Below are 25,270 nucleotides of genomic sequence, written 5' to 3'. Positions count from 1 at the left end.
AATACCACTTTTGTAGAAATCAGCAGATTTCTCTAACCACGCCTCTGTGGCAGCCTTTATGTCCTCGTCATCCTGGAAGCGTCTTCCACGTAGGGCAGATTTATTTGCCGGTACAGGTAATAGTCACCGGGGGCTAAGACTGGGCTGTACAGTTAAATCACCCATCCTACAGCCCAGACTTAGCCCCAGTGACTATTTCCTATAAAGACATAAAACTTATTGAACGCCCCTCGTATTTTACAAATCATTGAATAAGGACCTTATAATTGGTCACCTCATGTACATTTCTTTGATTATTTTCTTTGAAATATATTGTGCTTGGTGCAAAAATATAGTTAAATAGTCCAGTGCCCCTACTACATAAGAGGGCAGTCGTGCCCACAATTACATCGATTACTCATCCTGGGTACGTGGATGGTCAAATCGTCTGGGGAGACGCAATACGCTCTGTAGAGATGCGCCCCTTAGTCTCTCCAGGATCGGGGGCACGGGTGGCCCAGTCGTCTGAGGCGCCGCGATTCGCTGTGCAGAGTTGCGTCCCTTGGGCACGCCAGAAACCTATGATTGTGGGTTCGAATCCCGGTTCGCCCCAATTATGTTTCTAGGTTTGTTAGCACCATACCCGTGCTCGTGGGTTTCACCGAAGTGGTAAACGTCTTAGACCTGCGTCACTTCGGGCTTTCCTCCCACATTAAGCTGACACGCCGTGATATAACTGGAATAATGTTAAAAGCGGCGTTAAACCCAACTTACTCACTCACTCTAACCAGGATCTGTGGTCGTGTGTTCGATTATGAATAATGCTTTGTCATCAGGGCTCGTTGGTTTCACCAGTGTAGTGAACGTTGGAGAGGGAATATACTTCTCATATTAAGGTGAAACCCCGTAATGCAACTGAATCATGTTCACGGCAGCATTAAACCTGACTCACGCAATCACTATTGGTTATTCCAAAAACTTGTCTTGTCGAGGAAGAGCTGCTGATTTTACGAGCGCATTACAAATAACACAGCTTTCGCTGGTTAAATGTTACGAGCCTTGAATATTTTCAATTTCAAAACAACATCTTCTTTTTGTGCCTTTGATAGTCTTTTTTCTGCACTTTAAAGAAGCAAACTTCGTTTTTACTTTTATCAATTTCATGTTCTTTTTATTTGTTTGTTGTTTAACGCCGCACTCAGCAATATTCCAGCTATATGAGTGAGGGCTGTAAATATTCTCGTCTGGATCCGACAATCCAGTGATTGACCTCATGAGCATCGATACACGCAATTGGGATACGATGACAGGAATCAACCAAGTCAGCGAGCCTGACCACCCGATCCTGTTAGTCGCCTCTTACGACAAGCATAGTCGCGTTTTCCGGCAAGCATATGTTACTGAAGACATATTCTTCATGGGTCCTTTTTTAGTTTTTAACCGTTCTACACGTGCGAATCTTGACATTCATGTACTGTTTCGTTTTATAACTTTCTACGGTGTTGACTTATTAACTTAGTTAGCCTCAGTTCTAAAAATATCACTGTACTTGAACACCGATCCCTCTGACTACAGCTATTATGGTCATAAACTTAATTTTCAGGGTCGAGAACTTGACATCATACTTTTTACTGTTTGAAAATACAAATTTAGCCCTGCGTTTTGTTCCACATACAAGTACATTATTCATTCATTCATAAAACTAGCTGCCCAATCAAATTACCAACATAAGTAGGATTCTATGGGACGTCACTGATAAGAGTGAATGAGTATGGTTTTTCGCCGCTTTTAGCAATATTCCAACAATATCACGGACACCAGAAATGGGCTTCACGCATTGTAACCATGTCGGGAATCGAACCCGGGTCTTCGGTGTTACGAGCGAACGCTTTAACCACTAGGCTACCCGACCGCCCCGCACTGACAAGATAGAGACGATGACGACACGTGTGTATTTGAACGATTCTCGATTCTGAGTGGTCAGTTGGAACGATATGACGTTGCTACATTGTTCAGAACAATATCATCCTTTGTCCGTGACGTCACACCTTGATGACATGACGATCGATTGTATTTTATATTTAGGATTGACATTTGATATGTTTTCTTCATTTTTGTTTTTAGAATGACAATATTGAACAACCTACCCGAAACTTGAAATTACAGATTAACCATTCCTGGGATATGAATGATGTAAGAAGCTTGCATAAGAATATTTCCGTAACAAAAGCAATCCCTGCTAAAAGAGCCCATTGCGATTATATCACAAGCATGTGTGCATGAATCACTATCAAATGGTGATACTGCAAGGTGTTCGCCAAGGGAATTGCATTGGAGAACATTTATTCACTGATGCGTCAAATTTGGAAATGTCCTCCACATTGTTACGCATTGTTACGCGTCGGTTCCCAAATTGAAACAACGTGTTATCCAAGAAATATGTACGTAAAATAATTTTTGTGTGAAACAAACAAATAAGCAACAAATGGTATAGAATGAACAATTGTATTACAAAATTAACTACGTTTGCAAATCAATACAAATACAGTCAAGACATGACCCTAAATCACGGCCGAGAACACCACCTTCATAAATCCTATTCAGACTATGATGGCCGATTACCCTAAAAATGTTGATATCTATACACGTACTTGTCATAATTGTATTACCACAACTTGAGGCTATAAAAGACATGTAACCAGTTCACTTCATGTTTCCCTAGTAGTGAGCTGACATGTTTACAAGGTGTGCGCATACGTTAGATTTCTATAGTATCTATTCCACAGTGTGACCATACCAGATTTTAAACCATAGTAGGGTTATCTCCTAATCATGTTGGTAGGTGAGTGAGTGAGTTGATTCTTACGCTGCTTAAAGCTATGTTCCTGCCATGTCACGGTAAGGGACAAAGAGGTGGCATAACCCTGACACTCACATCCATATGAGGAAGCGAACCCTGGCCTTCTGAGCCACGACCCAACGTATAAGTCATGAGTGAGTGAGTGAGTGAGTATGGTTTTACGCCGCTTTTAGCAATATTCCAGCAATATCACGGCGGGGGACACCAGAAATGGGCTTCACACGTTGTACCCAAGTCGGGAATCGAACCCGGGTCTTCGGCGTGACGAGCAAACGCTTGAACCACTAGGCTACCCGACCGCCCCTGTAAGTCATGAGGCTACTCCATCGCCACGATTAGTTATTTAACGGCGTCGGGCACTGTCATTTATTTGTTATGGATTTGAGAAAATTACATGGGGGCATGCCATCGGGATGTGTAATCGTTGGAAATATGTAACCAAACGTTATCTTTGCCGCACATGTGTATAATGATATGCAAACATGCGGAATACTTAATAATTATGAAAATATTTAGAACATTCCTAACTGTAAATTATCACACTGAACATGCTTAAGTTATTCGCCTACAATCATAACAGGGAGCCATGTCCTGTCCTAGACTTGTTTACATGCCATACCTGCCGCTTGCGTTCTTCGCCTGCAAACGCTATGAGGCGAAAGCTTGGTACTTGAATCAATAGGGTAGGTATGCTACAAACTTCCTTAGCGCCTGGTTGACCCTCTGGATCAAAATTATCTTGTTGAATAATATGATGACTACGATTCTCAGGCAACTGAACCCCACGGGAACCTGACCACCAAGCACCCAACTCCGAAAACTGCCCCTCATACATTGCTGTAGTTCCAGAATGATATACTTTATGTGTCAAGGTAGATAATAGCAAGTACCGTATTCGACGTAATAAGCGCCCAGGGCGCTCTCAAAATTAGAAATAGGGGGCTGTTATTAAAATATTATTGAAAGATATATTTCGTGGTTTATGCTGACGGTTTGAACTGTTTATATATACGACAGATATATTTTTCCAGAATTTCGTTGCCCATAATTAAGGGTGCATATAACACACGAGTGCGTATCATACACGAATAAGTCTTGTGTACATTGATCAATCGGAAAGGGTGCTGAGCAAATATCGCCGTGGGCGCTTATTTCGTCGAATACGGTATGCACATAAACGTAATTTGATTCTGAGAGGTATGTGGAGTAGCCTAATTGCTGAAGTGTTCGTTCGTCACACTAATGGTGCGGGTTCGTTTCTTTAACTGGGTACAATGGGTGGAGCCCATGTCTGGTATGAAACGCATGAAAGGGCAAGTCAGTTGTTCACCAGAAAAAAATACCGGAATGGGAAATTGCTTTTAATAATAGTTACTATTGGTTTTCATCCTAGATTATGCTGACACGCCCTGACACACCATAAGTGACGAAAACGCCTGTGCTAGAGGTAACCAAATTATTGTATCACTATTAACTCTCTGTTGTGGTGGAAAGTCCCTTACACCAAATTGAAACATCATTGTCCATGTGAATTCGTTTTGTTCTATCTGAAATAATCTGAAAGCTGACACTGTCGTATTGTTTTGAATCATTGAATTAGGATCATATAGTTGGTCACCTCATGTATATTTGCTTGATTATTTACTTTGAAATATATTGTGTTTGGTGCAAAAATATATTTAGATAGTCCAGTGCCCCTACCACATAAGAGGCCAGTCGTGCCCACAATTTCATGAAGTACTCAACCTGGGTGCGTGGATATTCAAACGTCTGGGACGACGCAATTCGCTTTGCAGAAATACGTTCCTTAGTCTTACCAGGATCCCCGATTCTCCATAATTTCTGATTAAAGGTTTGTCACCATCATACCAGTGTTAGTGGGTTTCACCAATACAGTAAACGTTGAAGAACTGCAATACTTCTCATATTAAGGTGAAACGCCGTAATGCAACTGTATAAGGTCCACAGCAGCATTTAACCCGACTCACCATTCAATCACAACTGGTCTTTCTTCAGAATGGTGCAATCAAAGATCTGCGGAGTTTACGTGCGCACTACAGACCTCACCGTTTTCGCTAGAAAATTGTTACGAGGGTTGAATATTTATAATTTTAAAACAAGTGAATCAATGTTTTGGATTTTTTCTGCACATTAAAGAAGCGAACTTCTTTTTCTATTTTCACTTCCAAACCAACAGTTAAAAACTCTGGTCATACTGCTTGTCAATCGTTCTACCATTATCATCCTCATAGATGGGCCGCTTGGGCGTGAATGATCAGAAACACTACTTGTGGTGCTGTATTGAGTCTTGCAATGTGAACATTATGGCAACATGGGAGTTGCAAGCTTCTAGCATTCATCCATGACCTGGTTTTCTTGAAGGTAGTACTCTTCTGATAAGTGACCAAAAGGACCAGGGTGCATTGTATGCACGTGTAAGTCAAAACAGATATATACTGTTTCGTTGTTTGTAATTTCTACGGTGTTGAACTATAAGCATGATGTAGTCCTGTGCATTTAGCAGAGAAAGGGAGCAAATCACATAATTGGATACCCTAGTCTTACATCTCCAACAGTAAAGCTACAGATACACCCAGCTTACAGCCAGTACCCGTCACAGCCCATTCGAGTAGGAGTGTATTCTGACCAAGTGCCACACCAGCTACCCACAGCAGCTACCAGGTTGACAGTTAAAGTTGTAGGAAATATATAACATCAGACGTAGGTAAACGATAATTTAAATTTTTTATGCAAACCTTCACAATCTATTGTTGCCACCACAATTATTTTTAGCATTTAATCTGAACAACACTTCTCGTTTCACTTGACATGTATATTTTCCATACCTAAAGTACAGACTTAAAAAGAAAGCAATATTTTAATAACAAAAAGAGCCCCCACAAAGGAATGAAAATAGATCCTCAAAAGAAAACAATATGTATTTAAACAAAATAATCTAAAACAACTGGAAATACTATTAAAACAGGAACTATTATATACATTGACAGAAGGAATCTGTTTAAGCTGATCCTAACTAGCTGAAAAGCCACTTAATAAACCAGTAACTGCAAATGAAATGTATTTACAACCATATAATAATAACTATACTCACCGCCAAAAGAAACACGAATACCATACATGTTTGTTGCTCTTTGAAGATTTAATCATTATCAAGGTATAATAGATTGGTTCGATGCACAATCGGATATACTGGTATGTTGTGTGAACCGATGCATCACATGTGACGTCATAGATCCATGACTCGAGATGCACAATCAGTAAAGTTTGGAAATCACGTGCAGCATATCGTGATAAGAATATGGACATTCTGTGGTAACACTTTACTGATTGTTGGTTTTGTCTAGTTACATACTTCCCCATATGTTTCTATGTTTCGCGTTTCTTTTGGCAGTGAGTATATAAACTGATATATCTTACTGAAAACTGACATTGGCATTTCAAAATCCTTTAAATTCAAACATTTGGGAAGACAAGGGTATATCCTGTTTCCGAAATTGTTTAATATATTCCTCATTGATTTCTTAAATAGATTTCAAACTTCATGATAATCCTATAACACTTTTGGGGTTAAATATTTGTCATTTGTTGTTTGCTATTTACAGAATAAACAGGTGTTACTTGATTGTCTAAGAACATTTTATGTAAAAAAATCCCAAAGAGTCACAGAGCAAAAACCAATGTTATAGTGTTTGACAAATCAAGTGAAGTAGAGGAAAGAAAGCATGGGTCATGGGTGATACAAAAATACCAGTCACGGACAGATATAATTATTTAGTTATAACATGTTAAGCAAATGGTAAACCTAAAACTTGTGGTCCAGACTCGATTATTTACAGACAGCTGTCATATAGCTGGAATATTGCACACAACACACAAACTTCTTCTCCTTCTTTTTCTTCTTCTCCTTTCCCCCTTCTTTTTCTCTGCCTTCTTTTTCATTGTCTTCTTCTTCTCCTTCTACTCCTTTTGCAATATTTGAATCAAGTAGCGCCCAATCATTCTCTAACCATGACTTGTATGAGTTGACATCTTCCATGCCTCAACAGAAAGAATGTGGATGTCATTGCACGGCCCATGTTCCTTAGAACATCACCGAGGAGCTGTTTGGGATGTTACGGAAAGACATCATGGACCTTCTTCTTCTGGAGACTAAGAACCTATCCAAGACTATCAGGAAGCTGACGAGTGCCCAGGAAAACAGACCCAGTGCCGTCACTATAGGATCAGTTGGAATTGTCTTTGTTGTTCTTACAGTAGTTGTCATTTGTGTTTTCGATATAATTTCTAGTCTTAGATGTCTTTTCACTAAGAGTAAAAACCGCCCAAAAATGTTGCGGTTTGTTAGCAATGTAAAACAGTTTATAAAGTGGTAAAAGTGTTCGCTCGTCAGCTCAAAGACCCCGGATCGAATTCCCATACGGGTACAAAGGGTGAAGCCCATTTATGAGGTTCCAAAACATTTTTACAAAGCGGTGTAAAACCCAATTTACTCTCACTTTGGGATTGATTTCATATCCTCTTATACCAGTTATCTACATCACAAATGTTTTATTAGATTTGTATATGTGTACAGGGATAAATATACCTCCAATGTTGTGAATTTTAATTTTAATGGTGGGTTCAAATCACGGATTCATGCCGATAACAACCCAAGTTTTTTCACCACTAGGCCTATGCTCATTGGATTTCAAACATACGTGGAAAATGTCTTCGATCGAAGTTTTTGGCTTTCCTTGTACATTACGCTGACAAACCCTGATTAGTAATATCGTAAACATAACGGGACAAAAACGGTTAACGGTACCCAACTAAATATAATCACTATTGACTAGTACCAAAAACGAAGATTTCTATTTGCTGCTTTTGGCCATCTTTTGTTTTCGCTCATTGAAAAAGCAAATTTCTTTTTCTCTTTTGTTTTCATATTTATAGTTAAGAAATCTGGCATGCGAAGATGTCGTATTGGCCAATCTTATTATACACATAAGTATTTATTGAACAGTGAGGATCCTCCGAAGCTCACTGTGCTTGACTGTTTTGATTTTTCAAGCAAAAAAGCAAAACAAGGAAATATATGGTCTGCTCAAGAGGTATAATCTTTGCTTCACTTGCTGAGATTATGGAGACACTTCAAACCATTCCTACGTAGACAATGCTCCCACTCCATTCTCTCATATAGCAGTATTGGTATTGACCTTTAAATGCTTAAGTAGCTTTGTCAAAGATACTCATTGGTTTAATGGTGTTTAATGGTATACTTGTGATTAGTTACCGTGTACGTATACATGTTTGTGCCATCAATATGAAGTGGTTGTTTTAGTCTAGACTGAAGGGATCAGGTGCAGAAGCATGTTGTGATATTCCAACAGAAGGCAGTGGGCATCAACATGAGTTCAATAGTCTGTCTTATTGTTATTCGGCAACCTAAATGTTGTCACAATGCTTTCCGGACAGTCTATCTTGTTATTGTCCTGTGTTTTCGTCGTCAGAAGCATTGTGCCTTTCAGTATCTCTGTTGAAGGCAGTACGAACGAAAAATTTAATTTTGATATACATGTTCAATGCCATACAACAGTGTTTTGAAACCATAGATGGGCTACAGTGTATTTAAAGACTAGATATGTCCACAACCCTGTATTCAAATCTGAGATATATTGTTGGGACATTCGAGAGTAAGGTAGTGGGATTCATTGCGTGTGTTACGAAGTTTGTCTAACATTCCGTACTCTCAATCACTTGTCACTTGTACGTTTGTCAGCAGCGTCAAACCAAGGTTATTTTCTGTTGGATGTCAATTGTTGACAAAGTGTTTATTTGCAATCAGGTTTTCCATAATCATAACTAATTCAACGTTTCGATGGTTTCGACAGTCATCTGATCGTTTTAAAAACTAAAGCAATGACAGTGTTTCGTCACTGGTTACCGTCACGCTTTGTGTTCGCTAATGCTGACTGCATCTGAACGTTCAACTCCATTACCATCCTCGATTATTATAGCTCCATTCTCTGAAGGGTAATACCCTGGATCTAGCTCCGTTTGAGTCCAGTCCGCATGACAAGGCATTAAAATAGATGTGCGAATCAATTACAATAAGGTCTGAGATACATGATGTGGGAGGTCACTGATTGGAGAGATGGCGATGGCGAGGTCATTGACAAGACGAAGCTGTGGTAGTGAAGTGTTCCAGGGTATTTGTCAAATGTATTGGAGTTATCATATCATGGATGGTCAAGAATGCTGAAATACAGGAACTGTCAAAAGTGTTATTTGACCAATAGTGTACTAATGTTTCCGATATTTTTGTAATGTAGACTTTAGCGATTCCCTATGCTGATTGGACTGAACATTTTGACTTCAGTAAAGGTTAACTGTAGGGTTTACATTTCCTACGTTTTCCTTCATTTGCTTTCTCAAAATGTCAATGAGCAGTATATGGAATAAACTACCCGAAAGTCGGATGTACAGATTACCCTTCTCTCGTGAATGAATGATGCAAATAACTCGCCTAAGCCTAAAGCTCACGGGGGTACATCTATAATTAAATTGAGTCAGATAATACACAATGCCTCGTTGCTCTTTTTTTTCAATTTTTGCCGACTGCAAATTGAGCCATGTTCCTACATGTACGTCTTATGCTTGCTGTTAAATAAAAGAAATAGGCCCTTTACAGTGCTTTCGTCTTGATGCCTAAAAGATACAGTATACATCACAGATCATATATTGGACAGATGCATTCACTGATGTATCATCACAGTGCATCAGAGATCATATATTGGACAGATGCATTCACTGATGTATCATCAGTATCATTACAGTGCATCAGAGATCATATATTGGACAGGTGCAATCACTGATGTATCATCACAGTGCATCAGAGATCATATATTAGTTTGGACCTGTTTAAGGCAAAGCGATGTTTCATCATCTCGAGTGCGTGAAAAGATATCATTTGTTGTTGGTTCTATAGCCAGTATAGTATGATTTTGTCTTTGCACATTTGTGAATGCAATTTTAAGGCAAAATAGGAAATAAACAGCTTATTAGAAACCTGCTATGAACGACAAAGTGACAAAATGTGGACATTTCCGTTACGTATCGATCAAGTGATGTTTACCTTTAGACTGTAAAATACAGCTAGGATGATGGCCGTGTTTCGGGTATATAATATTGTGTGTTTGTACTCATCACACCGGGCGATTAATAGACCTGGGTAAATAGAAGTGAAAAATATCATTATGTTCTTTTGACATTGGTAAAAGATAACTCCAACTGTAGCCGTTATCTAGTGATTCACTATTAACAAACATTGCAGTATGGCTCATGGATAAAACTTCGTTATTTCGACCCATACAATCCATACTTCGAAACCCACAAACTGATGTAAATATTTATGAAACTGTACATTGTGTTGCGCTGGTACTACTCGGGGCTGAATATTGAATTATCGTGTAAATATTACGCCGACATCTCATTGGAAATATTAGTATGGAATATGCGAGGTGGGAATCTTTGAACATTTATAGATCTCATTCCTTGGTTCAGTAATTCTTAAGATTGAATAGCAATTATTTGAGCCTGTGGTTATCTAGAGAAGAAGTGTCACGCATTGTGCAGCATAAAAAGTGCTACATAGTTCGGGTAGATATGTACAAAGTCTAGCCAATATGACCTATGAGACACTAAAGTCATTTAAATGCGTAAAACATTTATAGATTTAAATAAAACATGATAAGCGAGTAAAGGAAACCACTCCCCCCAAAACAACCCAAACAAAACAACCAAAACAACATCAGTATAGGCACAGCCAGTCCCCTCACCCCAAGTCTGCATGTCCCCCCATACTACCTTCAAACATGCAACCTCAACCACTAAACATACCGACACAATCACATCACTATAACCACGCCAACCATCGTATCCCCAAGCACGCACGCACGCACACGCACACGCCCCGACACACATCGTATTCATCTTTCTCAACTAAATCCATAAAACCATCTTACTATGTCTACATCAGTCCTCATGAATCCATGCTCATGCTTACACACATACTCCCTCTACCCATCCGTCACACTAGAACTGCATCAGCCTTCGTGTATGCGTGATCATACTTACCCCTCCCAACCCACCCTACCATTCCCCAACATTCATCACACCAACTTTATCCACTCTCATGTATCCGTACCCATCTTTACATGCATACACGCCCCTCCCACCTCTATATCCACCCCACTATATCCACTATATCTCTAGTGTAGTATTTACACAAAAACAATAGTTATTTGTACAAACATTATGTCAAACCTATTTGATGCCCTTTAATCAACACAAAGATATTTCTACACTGATGCTTTGAAACACTTTAATCCTTCTGACTTCTTCCGCTACCATGGAAATGAGGACATTACAAAAGTTTTAATTTTGGTATTTTGTAAAATATCAATACTGGAACTCCGTGAACGATACCGGCTTGAACAATTGCTCTTTTAGTTCTGAATTTCAACATTACGACATACAAAAGAGAAGGTAGAAGCTAATAGTGATCTTTTAGGCTATCACATTTTCAAATTCATAGTTGCAATTCTGAATTACCATAGCTTGAGCAATATTGAGCTTCCCGTCATGCCGAGACACATTTGGAGACCAACTCTGACTATAGTAAAATATAAGAATCAGATGTTCTTTAACTTCTTTTGAGTAGTATATATGAATCTGGCTACTTACCCACGAATAGTGACTCCTTGCATCTAAGATACACAAATCTGTATCAATAGGTAATGAAGGACAACCAAGCAAGTCACCTTGCTATACAGCAAATGGAAACGTTCTAGAATCCAAAAGCTTACTTAATTAATTTATTACCAATCGGATGTGTATTCGCGGTACTTCGTTTTGCACAAAAGAACATTGCCTATTATATATATTATACGTGCACGCAAGATGAACGTGTATTCATCCTCTGTATCACGTTTAAAACAAATTGTTTCACAAAGGTCAAGATTTGGTATATAACTATTTTGTTGCGCTCTTTACCCCTTTGATCATTTGTTTTAAAAAATAGCATAGCAAACATTTAAGCTTTCGATAATCTAGAGTAATATTTATCACAATAACAATAGTTGTTTGTGCAGGATTAATGTCGAACCTATTAAACCTATTTTCACTTAAAGATTCCAAAATTTCGTTTCGACAGAGCTGAAATGTTCAGCTGGTGGAATAGGTATTTTTTCCTCTGGACCAAGAGGTAACTATGGATTATTGCTCGATATGGCTTCGCTGTTTGTCAGCCCGTTTGTCAGCCTTAGAATCAATGGCACCTATCAGACTGCCACTACTGTCCATTATCTATAGGTATGTATCGATCGGCACCTTAATCGAAAACATCTTAAGAACGTTTGCATTACTTCACGCGTAAATAGCATTTTGTTATTTTATATTTTCTTGCATTCAGATGGTAGCGTTCATCTGAAGCGCTGTTACATAGTCTGAAGGTCTTTCAAGTGTTCAAATATGTGGAAGATCTGTATCTACATCTTGACTGCAGAGTCATAGGGGCTACATATTATTTGCATCTCCGCGGTGAAAAATGTATGTTGGTTTTTAGTGTTAAAGATTTGATATTGAACATTACTACTATAACACATCATGAAAATAAAAGCAACAAAACAACATTCATAATCATAAGCTCTGCTGACAGCAGAGTCAATTGTATGACTTCGACCACATTATAAGCATGCATTTATGAATCACTAATAGTGATGATACCAGGTGTTCACAAAAAGGTGGTACCGGTGGCATCTGTCACAAACACATGCAAAGGCAACTCAATTGTTCACCTGTAAGAAATACGGGAACATATGGCACAAGTCACAATAGGGAACTGCATCAGGCATCATTTTGTCACTGGTGCGTCAAATCTGGAAATGTCCTCCATATGTCCGCCACAAAACATATTGAAGCTTTACTGAAGAATTGAATGTTGTAACCCTGATCAACATGTTTCCTATTTCAGGTCTTGTATTGGGCATCATGCTGATTTTATCTGGTATGTAAATCAAGCTATTGAAACTATCGTAAATCTGTAAGGGGGCAACTGTTTAATATTCTGGAGGCGTTACTGCCATAGACACAATATGTTTGTCCGTCAGTGCTTTAGGACATAGTTTGGGGCTTCGAAAGGAGTATCGAACAATTATTTCTTCCACAGCACATCTGTCCAGGTCATCCAGCAGTCAAGCGATCATTTGTTTTCTTTTGTAAAATCAATTTGAAAAAAAAAAAATTCCACTATTTTATGGAACAAATTTTCTTATTTGTTTCATCTGCAATGGCAAACATCTATTTTGATAAGCATGGTAGTTCTTCAGAATAACGCTTAAAATGGTTTATTTTGTCTCTACTATTAAGGTGCTGAACTGGACCAAAGAGGGACGGAGTTTATGCTGTCACTTATATACCCCAAGTACGATGGTGGTTATCCTCTTTATCTCAGCTGAAGATAGAGCCTACGTCACAATCACCATCCTAGTTCTAAGTCAACACCCTGCAATGGACATAGCACCCGGAGAAACATTGAAGCCTTCCCGGGTCATTTCGAAACGTCGCGAGAGGCCAGGCAGACTCTAAAGAAACACAATATCTCATAGACTAGTGCGGACCTCCTTTGATAAAGGGCAGTTACTTTTGTGGCCGTATCGATGGATTACCGCGAAAGGCAAGGAGAAATAAATACATGAAGGCATTTGTTATTTAAATAAACACAGGTTTTAATTTAAACTGTATCACCTGTTGTCTCTGTCCGATTGACAAATCACTGAAGTAATAAACATTAATGCGCACATTCCAGGAGAGCATACACGTTGTCTATATATCTTATGTGAAACAAAAGAATAGTTCTTTTTGACGACAGTCGTTTAGCATGACATAGTATGATAAAGAGGTTATCACGCTTGTTTGTTAAGGTATTAAACCTCTATATATTGCTGACTGAAACAAAAAAGGTCACTCACACACTTACTCACATAAATGTAGGAACTCCTCTTCAAAATCAATATCCTCATGAACGTACCATAGAGGGACAGGGGTGTAACATTAATGAAAATACTGGATTTTGATATGTCTACGAGAGGTGTGAAATCACTGTAACAGCCTCTTTGATGGCTGCACCACAGCGGACGGTAACATATACAGAAGAAAAATTTGTTTTCAAGCTTTGTCAGCAGCCATTTGAAATAATAGGTAGAGTAATATATTCCAAAATGAAAAAAATTGTCGTTTCATTATGCGACTGTGGCCTGATCCCGTTTGTATCAAGATGAGCAGCATTACGCCATAATAATGACCAGTGATTATCTTACAACAGTAGCATCTGCCGTGAATGTTACTTCTACATCCCATGCGATGGTGTAGGAGAATATCATGGGGATGCAAGACACTTCCTCCACGCGAGCTTTTCGCGTCATACTAGTTCATCACAGTTACATACAATTATCGGACGAAATCTGCTTATACTGTGTAACTTCTTGTTGCCATCATGGATGTTACCACAATGGACGTTTGTACAGTGGTGACTGTGATGGACGTACAACTAGTGAGTCTTCTAGCCACATCCTCAATGCTTATGACGTGGTACATGGTCTACGATGTACTGGGGACGTCACGGGGACGTATGTTGTCAGTAACAAGCCTTTAGTGGTTCAGCCTCTGGATATAATCAAAAGTTTTATTGATGACATGTATGGATGGATCTAATTTGATAACTTTACAAGAGAAGCTGATTCCTGTGGATCAATGTCGTCTATGTCTGAGTTATGTCCTGATAAATAATATCTTCCCCTGACAACACCCGGGTCGTGTCCAGTACTGGAGCTGTCTTCCTACTTAATGATGCGTACGATTATGTGGACATTGACACGGATGAAAGTGGGCAGCAATGTATACACTCAAATTATCCAGTTCTTGTAGTTTCATCTGCAAGTCGAATGAGAGTGAAAATTTTGACAAGAAGCTAGCTGATGCAACAATGTATATCGTCATTTTAAAATAATATTACATTGTAGCTATTACATTGAAACGCTTAATTATGAAAAAATATAGATAACCACTGTAGATACTGTAAATCAATGTCAACAATATCGTGTATAACACTATGCTTATGTCAAAGTAATACCCCATGTTCCTTGAAAACAATAACAAATGTTCCAGAAAGTTATTGTCGTGAAAACATATTACTAGTTTTGTTTTCATAATATGTTTGTTGTCTACTTTTACATTTCATAAATATTTGAACTGAAACGTGCCTTATTCTCAGTCCTGATTCTGAAGGTACCACATGCAAATTATATAAATATATGAATTACAATTTCTTTCATCTTCTGGCTTACGCCTGTGCGCTTTATATGACAGTATAGGTACTTGCATCAATTGGGTAGGAATGCTACAAACTTTCGTTGCGCCGTGTTGATCCTCTGGATCAAAGTTATCTTGTGGAATAATATGATGAATAATATTCTCAGGTAACCTAACCACACGGAAACCTGACCACCACCCACCCCGAAAACTGCACCTCACACATTGTAGCAGTTCCAGCATGATATACTTTGTGTGTCAAGGTAATCGTAGGTACATACTTTGCATTGCACATTATTTTATTACGTTCTTTGATGGTGAGAGGCATGTGGAGTAGCCTAATTGATGAAGTGTTCGTTCGTCACGTCAAAGGCCCGGGTTCGTTTCCCCACATGGGTACAATGTGTGGAGCCCATTTCTGGTGTACCCCTCTGTGACATTAAAAGCAGGGTCTATTGTACAATTTCGATCAAATAGTGATGATACCAGGTGTTAGCGAAAAGGTGGGCACGCCCTGTCCCACCTGAGGCACCAAACGCATGAAAGGGCAAGTCAATTGTTCACCACAAAAACACACTGGGATAGGGCATTGCACTTGATAGTCAACATTAGTTTCCATCCGACATTACGCTGACACACCCTGATTTCACTGAAATATCGTCAACCATAAGTGACAAAACTGTGCTGCTGGTAACCAAATTATTGTATTACTATAAACTATCTGTTTATGGTTGAATATCCCTCACAGCAAATTTAAACATCATTGTCCATGTAAATTCGTTTCTTTATCTGATATAATCTGAAAGCTGACACTGTCATATTTTTTTCAAATCATTGAATTAGGGTCTCATACTTGGTCACCTCATGTATATTTTCTTTGAAATATATACTGTGTTTGGTGCAGAAATATAGTTAAAAAGTCCACAGCAGCTTTAAACCCGACTCACCATTCAATCACAACTGGTTTTTCTAAAGAATTGTGCAATCGAAGATCTACTGAGTTTACGTCGGCACTATGTACAGACCTCCCAGTTTTCGCTGGTAAAATGTTACATGCCTTGAATATTTACAATTTTAAAACAATTGAACAAAACGGACATTTCCTTTATTATGCTTTCGACAATCTTTTTTCTTTCTTTTTTCACTTCCGAGCCAACAGTTTAATACTCTGGGTATACTTCTTGTCAATCATTCTACCAAACACATCCTCATAGATGGGCTGCTTGGGCGTGAAGGTGGGCCTGTGGTGCTGCATCGAGTCTTGGTGGTCGACGAGTGAACATTATGGTAACATGGAAGTTGCAAAACTTCTGGCATTCGACGATAACCTGGGTTTCCTGATCATAAAATTGGCATTCTCCTGATAGGCGTCCAAAAGGACCAGGTGCATTATTTGCACGTGCAAATCTTAACAGTCATGTATTGTTTCGTTGTTATTATCTTCTACGGTGATGTCATTTTAATATAATTTACTCTTGCGCATTTTGCAGGGAAAGGAGGCAAATCACGTATGATGATGCCCTAGTCTTACCCCTCTAACTGCCACACCACCTAGCCACAGCAGATACAAGGTTGACAGTTAATGTTTTAGGAAGTATGTAACATCTACATAGGTAAACGATAATTTAATAATTCTATGCATACATTCACAATCTATTGATGCCACCACAATTAATTTAAGCGTTTAATCTCAACAAAAAATAACGTTTCACTTTACATGTATGCCTAACGCAGTATGGAGAAAAATATAACGAGGTGAATAAAGTAAGCAATATTTCAATTACAAAAACAGAGCTCTTATTGCCAAAAGGAACGCAAAAGGTTACGCAAAAGAAAACAATATGTGTATAAACAAAATAGGCTAGAACAACTGGAAACACTATCAAAACAGGAACATATAAGAACTATTAAATAAACTGACAACTTCATCAGAAAAAAATCTATTAATGCTGATCCCGAGAAGCTAACAAGCTGAAACGAAATGTATTTACAGGCAGCTATATAATTGCAACAATATACAGATTTATTATGCTACAAAGAGAGACTGACCAATCAGAGAGCAGAACTACTGACCCCACATGAGCCCGTATACCGTCAGTAAAATTCCAAGATGGTTGGTACTGACCTGATATGAGACCGTAACCGTCTGTAGCAGCCATTTTGAATTTTCCAATACCCACCTCACATATTTCACATGGAAATTCTGGTACAGAAATTCATTATTCTACACTGTTTTGTGTTTTAATATCATAAATTGTGATGAGCAAAGACATTATTTATGAAAGAAACCACGTTCGTGACTTTATTGATAACAATTACAGAGAAAAAAACTTACAACGGAGGTCACTGAGTTATAAATAGCAACGTCGTAGAAGATGCTATAGGATGACGTCACAAACAAGAAACGTGACGCCAATGACGTCACATAGCAAGAGAATAGATAGCAGCCCGCCGTTAGGGGAAAGCGGACTGCTATCAAGTTACAGTGGCCCGCAGATTTCTGTTAACATGCGAGTATTTTTATGACAACTCTATCCATTTTAGCTATAGTACTTTAAACGTTCACATTTAGTGCATTATTTATTCCATTGTTAACGTTTATCTTGACATTAGAGCGTTGTATCGGAAACATATGTACTGGTCCTGTAGCTTATACCGGTTGTAAGTGTCAAGTTTTCATTTTGACATGATATGTGCGACAAAGATACCAAATAATGTAAACCTTTCGGCATAGTAAATTCGTTATGGTGTCTAAAGACACTATAACTAATAATATATCCGAAGGCATTTCAAAATCCTTTAAATTCAACATTGTTCAATATTTCCCCTTAATAATTTCCCAAATTGAATTCCAATTTGATGGTAATCAAAAAACACTTAATGTTTTAAATATTTGTCATTTGTTGTTTGCTGATGGCCGACAGATTACAAATAATACAAATTTTACTTGATGGTCTTAGAGTGTTTTATGTAAAAATAACCTAAAGATTAACAGTGACAAAACCAATGTGTAGTGTTTGGCAAATCAAGTGAAGTAGAAGAAAGAAGGCATGCGCCCTGGATCATACACATACCAGTCACGCGCTTTGTAAAAATGTAGGCATAACATTTGAAGCAAATGGTAAACTTAAAACTTGTGCTAAACCTGTCTTTGAATGGCATGTAGAAGTGATACACATCACATCATGAAGGAGTAAGCATATACTTTACCCCATGCCTTACTCTTTGAATAGTGAGAGAGTAAATCAAAGCGACAAAATCCCTCCATAGTCACAAGACATCCTTGCTGAAAGCAGAGTCCATTGAACGACTCTGGCTATATCATGAGCATGTGTTCATGAATCACAATCAAATAGTGATGTGACCAGGTGTTTGCGAACAGGTGAGCGTATCCTGCCCCACTGGTGGCACCCGCAAACACGCGCAAAGCTGAGTCAATTGTTCACCTGAAAATCATGGGAACATACGTTTTAAGTCAAAATAGGGAACTGCATTCGACGTCATTTTTGTCACTGATGCGTCATGTTTGGAAATGTCCTCCACATGTCTACCATAACACTTTTTGAAAGCTTTACTGAGGGCTAGAATGTTGTAACCTTCATCAAACAACGTCTGAGCAAGAGTTGTATGACGCTCTCTGAAATCGTGGTAGAACGAGCATGTGCGATTGTACCTCAAAATTTGTGACATGTAGACACCAAGGGTGGGGCTGCAGGAATATTGTTGGTATGAAGGGAAGGTTGACTATGGGAAGTGTCACACATTCTTGTAGAGAGTGTTTCGTCCCTCTCAATCTTTATGCTTATATGAAACTGTTACAGAGGAAGCGGTCTCACTGATTTCTTTTATTTCTAGTTCAGGTGGGTAAACCATTTGAAGTCACTTGGCTAATTGACGTTATTGAACGATATGAGAACATCGACATACTTGAAGCTTAAGTTAAGCGTCTTGGCTAAATTACCTTGTTTTCACTTTGCCAATCCGTGCAGCATATCTGATTCATATGCATAAAGAAACAGATCAGCATGAAGGCTAGCTCAATTGGTGCTCTACTTCTTGCCTAAATGTCCTGCCCCCAAATTGTACATGTTATCAATGAGGAAGACCAGCATTTCGTAAACTTCAGGTGGCATTTGCTTCCATTTTTGACCTGAACCTCTGAAGATAGATCTGTAACTTAATGTATGGTCATCACGTTTTGTAACAAAAGCCCCTTGTATCAAGGAATGAAGTTTTGCTTAAGTTTGTCATGTGGGATAGTGGTGAACAAATTTGAACAATTGAATGTTTTAACAGATCTGAAACTGGTTCTTTTCTAAGATTGTAAAGAGTCAAGGAAATCCTTTCAGTTTTTGAAAATGCGCAAAAAATACGCCTGAACTATTTTTCATATCATATCTTTGTATCTTGAAATCAATGAATCAGTACTTACACGCTCTGTATATGTGTATATATAGATGGACTGACAGTACCTTAATGGAATACATGTACCTTTCTTGATTGGTTATATGCATTAAGGAATTGAGTATAGAACAAAGGATTGTTTTGTCTTCACGTACTCCAGAGATGCATTCTTCTCAAGCATAACCCTTCAGACATGATCGTCTGTCTCAGATCAAAACAACTGCGAAATATCTATTGATCTATATATGTATCTTGGCAACACGCCTGTAGCCCGACACAGCTTATTTGCGATATGTTTCAGTCACTTTGTAATGAAATCTCATGAACATGTGTTTCCAATTTCACTTATTCTTACCTTTGTTGGGCTTCATGCTGGTTTTATCAAGTAAGTACACTGTTTCTGTCTTCTTATTTTGGATACTGACATTGTGAGATGTTTCCGTTACAATATTGGAATAATAATAATAATAATAATAATAATAATAATAATAATAAACATTAAAAACCCGCTTCTTTCGGCACATACAAAACCCTTTTTAAGCTCATATATGAACATGTTCAAAGTCGGAGATAGTTTTATCCTAATAGGTAGTTTGTTCCACAATTCCGGGTGACAACATTGAATGACGTCTTTTCATCATTTGTGTGTTGATGTAGAATTGACAAGATGTTCTGAATTTCCGACCGTTAGATCATACTGATACCAATATACGAGGCAGAGATTTCTTCTGGTTTCTACTGGAAGCTAGTGAAGTAACATCAAGACTGTTGTAATGTTGAATAGTTTCAGGTACAGGATACAACCCTAGCTGCTGCACGTTGTGTTCTCTGAATATTCTCTAACATGACTTTGTACATGTCTGCTAGACAGTCGGATGGCGGCTACCCCGTTCCATTCTGCGTTTCGTACTTAGGCCACTGCTTACTGACGTTGAGTCAACGGACCGCAAGCGTTGACATGGACGTTGGTTTCGGCTACCGGGAAACGGCAGGAGTAGAGCCCCGGTTCGGTTAACAGAGTTGCAGGCTTGGTCACTGCATTTTGAGTAGAGGCATTTCCTAGGGCTAGGGTTTCATTAATTGCTGGCGGGTCGGAGTGATAATGCTTAGGTGAACGGGTTGCTATCGGCTCCCTGTCAACCACGTTAAGTAGCGTCCAGTCCGTATTGTCTCGGGTGCCATCTAATGAGTTGCAGTATTTGGTAATGTGTGATTTTATGATTTTATTATCGATGTCTATTTAGAATGACGGAATGCTAACTTTGATCAGGGTTAAGACATTCGAGGCCTTACCAAAACTTTCACGACTTTGCGGTGGACATTTGGGAATAAAAACCGCAAAACCCTTATCATATTCAATAGAGTCAATTGTTCGATTGAGACTAAATCGTGAGCATGAGTTTATGAAGTCATTTCCGAGTTTGGCGCATCTGTCTGAAGCGGTTCCCTGTTTTGGCTTGTGTCGTATGTTCTCGGGGTTTTTTTCCGGTGAGTGGTGGGCTTGCCTTTGCATGTGTTTTTACAGGTGTCACCGGTGGGACAGGTTACGCCCATCTTTTCGCGAACACCTGATGTCGTCTCAGTTTGATGGGGGTTCATAAACACTTGCTGATGATATAGTCGGAATAAACACTTGCTCATGATATAGTCGGGATAAACACTTGCTCATGATATAGTCGGGATAAACACTTACTCATGATATAGTCGGAATAAACACTTGCTCATGATATAGTCGGAATAAACACTTGCTCATGATATAGTCGGGATATATACTTGCTCATGATATAGTCGGAATCGTGAAGTGGACCCTGCTTTCAGCAAGGATGTCTTGTGACTATCGAGGGGTTTTGTCTTTTTTTATTCATTTCAATGACCAAAATCATTTGCACGAACTTGGAATATTACACATAGAATTTACCATGATGATAATAACGTACTATATCGAATGACACAGAACTAACGTTTGTAACAGGCATATTCAGAGCCGAAAAGATCCTAAGGTGTTTAGAATAATTTTAGAATATGAGAATATTGAAAAAAAGTGGTTTCAAAAACAAAAGGTGGTCGAATTCTCAAAAAGACATCGAATTAGGTAATAATGTAATAACATAATGTTGATCGCTGTTACATTAAATCTTTAGGAAGTAATGTTGTCCATAATGTTAGTACAAACACAGCAGTATGCGTAGAGATCTACGCCTGTCTCGTTTTGGATTCCCACTATACCTTCTACCTTCTATGGCAATTTCCCCAAATCATCTAAAGTGCTTGGTTAGGAGTTACAATACATTGTGAGTTTTCGTCACTCTGGTTTTACGAAACGAGCGTCAGAATTTGTGTGTGTCCCGAGCGAGTTTCGTAAAATCAGTATGAGACACATGCGAGTGTAATAATTTCTTTATTACCCATAATTTCTGAAACCTATTGAGCTCTCCTTGAACAAAATGTACTAATCGTACTCTACCGTCTTTGAAAAACACAATTGTCGAGTGTCAAATAAGATTTGTATGACGTAAACAATACATTGATGCAGGAACACCTGGTACCATCACTATTTTATAGTGGTTCATGCTTATGATCGGAATTGTACAGTTAGCAGAGATTTATTTTGGTTTTGGAAGGTTGTTTTTTTCTTTTATTCACATTTTTTGTTCAGTGTCATCTTCTGCCTTAGTCTGACTTTTATCTAGCAGAACACTATAATACAAGACACGTCACCTTCATACAACGCTTGATCATATGAGTACGTGTCTCGTCTATATAAAGCCAACTGATCAAAACGCTACACGTAAAAATGAAAACCTCCCTAGAGAGGTAACAGACACAAAAATACCCCGCATCTCAATTCCCCTGTAGGGAATATATACAGTATTAGTTTACAAAATGAAACATCTGGCGTTTCTATATCCGACTGTGGCCACCACAATGTGCAGCGTGACGACATAATAGTGAACTGCAGTGCAAAACTAAACATTGCTTGCTGAATTTTCTTTTGGGGCGCACTCTTCATGTTAGCTAGGTAGTTGTGCTAAACACGTTTATTTCCATGCCGCTCATGTATGCGAGTAGATTCGGTATTATGGAACACATTATGTTTATCTTTGAAATAAAATTCACCTACCCAGTTAATCTTTCAATCGTTATGGCAAACGTCTTGTGTTGATGAGCTCTTCATAATAATGTTTTATGTGGTTTTTGTTTTCCTTATTCAGCTACTGCTGGTCAAGATCAAAGAGGGACGGAGTTTATGATGTCATTTATTCACGCCAATAAGAATACCGGTCACGTGATCCTCCTAATCTCAGCTGAAAATGGAGCTTTTGTGACGATCACCATCCCACTTCTGAGTCAACGCCTCACAAAGGACATAGCACCCGGGGAAACATGGAAGCCTCACCTACCCACAGAGTTGAGGTACACTGCTTATTTTACAACTGTGGCATCTGCCGTGAATGTCACTTCTACATCACCTGTGACAGTGTACGTCTACGATGGGGTTCCAATCAGATCCTCTGGATACATGGCACTTCCTCTACACGCGCTGTCCACGTCCTATGTCGCAGTTACATACATTGGTCAGATGAACACTGCTTATCCTGTGTTCCTTCTTGTTGCCATCATGAATGACACCACAGTGGACGTTTTGTACAGGCTTTCCAGTGGTGAATGTGGTGAACGTACAACTGGGGAGTCTTCTAGCCACACCCTCCAAGCATATGACGTTTATGGTCTACAATGTACTGGGGACTTCACGGGGACGTATGTTGTCAGTAACAAACCTTTCGTGGTTATCTCTGGACATCAATTAATGAATATAAGTGGATCTAATGTTGATACTCTTCAAGAGATGTTGATTCCTGTTGATCAGTTTGGTCTGAGTTATGTCCTGATTAGTCATTATGGCAGCGCAAGGGGATCCATCAACAGAGTCGTTTCTTCTTCTGACAACACCCGGGTCGTGTCCAGTACTGGAGCTGTCTTCCTACTTAATGCGTACGATTATGTGGACATTGACACGGATGAAAGTGGGCAGCAATGTATAAACTCAAATTTTCCAGTTCTTGTGGTTTCCTTCTGCAAGTCGAATAACGCTGAGAAGTTTGACCAGAGGCTAGCAGATGCAGCGATGTATCTCGTACCCGCAACCAACATGTTCACCACAAGCATATATGTCGACTATGGCCTAGCTATCGAGCTGGATGTAGCTGAATATGTGAATATCGCCTTTGTGTTTAACAGACAGGATACTCCCGACTTTTCAGCTTCTACAATTGTCCACGAGGTCATCTCAAGCTGCCCTTATGACGTGTACACAATGACAGTAACAGAATGGCCAGTCGTGTTCTCTGAAGGTTCCCTCAAATTTGGCGCTTACCTCTATGGCACAAATAAAAACAAGTATAATGGAGCAGCTTTACCTCTCAATATGAACTTTGGTAAGCCATATATCTAATATACCTCTCTTCACAGTAAAGATGATTTAAGAGTACCTAGCGTCGGACCAATATGTTTACAGGCCATTCAAGTTAGGTGAGGTGAGGTTTTACGTCGCATTCAAGATTATTGCACTTATGTAGCGACGTGCATGTTGCATGTTGCATGTTGCATGTGTGTGTGTGTGTGTGCGTGTGTGTGTGCGTGTGTGTGTGCGTGTGTGTGTGCGTGCGTGTGTGTGTGCTAGTCCGAACCGATTTTATAGTGCGAGCCCCCCTGAGATATACCATGCATGTTTTCTTTAATTTCTACTATCTTGTTTTACAGGTAACAAACTTGTGGCGGCTTCTTCTTCTTCTTCTTCTTATTTTACCTCACGTTCTTTTTCTTCTTCTCTTTCCTTTGCTTCTCCGTCTTCCTCTCCTTCCTTTTCGTCTTCTCATATTTCGCCTTCTCATTTTTCCTTTTCTCATTTTTCGCCTTCTCCTTCTTCTCCTTCCTCTCCTCCTTTTCCTTCTCCCTTATTTCCTTCTTTTATTTCGCCTTCGTTTTCGTCTTCTTCGTCTTCTCTTGCCTTTGCTTCTCCGTCTTCCTCTCCATTTTCTTTTCCTTCTTCTCCTTCTCCTTCTTCACCTCCCTTTTCTTCTCCCTTTTTTCCTTCGTTTACTTCGCCTTCTTCTTCTTCTTCTTCTTCTTCTTCTTCTCCTCCTCCCTTTGCAACATCCGAATCGAGTAGCGTCCAATCATCCTCTAACCATGACATGTATGAGTTGACATCTTCCATGCCTCAACAGAAAGAATGTGGATGTCATTGCAAGACCCATGTTCCTTGGAACATCACCGAGGAGCTGTTTGGGATGTTACGGAAAGACATTATGGACCTTCTTCTTCTGGAGACTAAGAACCTATCAAAGACTATCAGGAAGCTGACGAGTGCCCAGGACAACAGACCCAGTGCCGTCACTATAGGATCAGTTGGAATTACCTTTGTTGTTCTTACAGTAATTGTCATTTGTGTTCCCGATGTAATGTCTGTCCTGAGATGTCTTTTCACTAAAAACAAACACCGCCCCAAAGAGTATCAGTTTGTTTGCAATGTAAAATAGGTGATCTTGTGGTTAAAGTGTTCGCTCGTCACATCAAAGACGCTGGTTCGAGTTCCCATACAGGTACAAAGTTGCTTTTTTTAGGTGGTGTAAAATCCAATTTACTCACTCTTTGGGA

The 25,270-nt window shown here is 39.1% G+C and overlaps 1 protein-coding gene across 1 annotated transcript in view; it reads left to right on the top strand.

Moving 5' to 3' along the window:
- LOC124129113 overlaps positions 1-24,976 on the top strand; it is a 48,653-nt gene extending 23,677 nt beyond the window's left edge. Inside the window, exons 4-6 of the mRNA XM_048388161.1 lie at positions 22,825-24,048; positions 24,374-24,494; positions 24,841-24,976. Coding sequence (XP_048244118.1) covers positions 22,825-24,048; positions 24,374-24,494; positions 24,841-24,976 — 1,481 coding nt within the window. The remainder of the gene's footprint in view (positions 1-22,824; positions 24,049-24,373; positions 24,495-24,840) is intronic.
- Positions 24,977-25,270: the final 294 nt, after the last annotated feature.

Source organism: Haliotis rufescens, unplaced genomic scaffold (genome assembly GCF_023055435.1).
Source record: "Haliotis rufescens isolate VD_foot unplaced genomic scaffold, xgHalRufe1.0.p SCAF_7, whole genome shotgun sequence".
Taxonomy (NCBI): domain Eukaryota; kingdom Metazoa; phylum Mollusca; class Gastropoda; order Lepetellida; family Haliotidae; genus Haliotis; species Haliotis rufescens.
The sequence above is the reverse complement of the archived record's forward strand: the minus strand, read 5'-3'. Positions and strand labels throughout refer to the sequence as shown.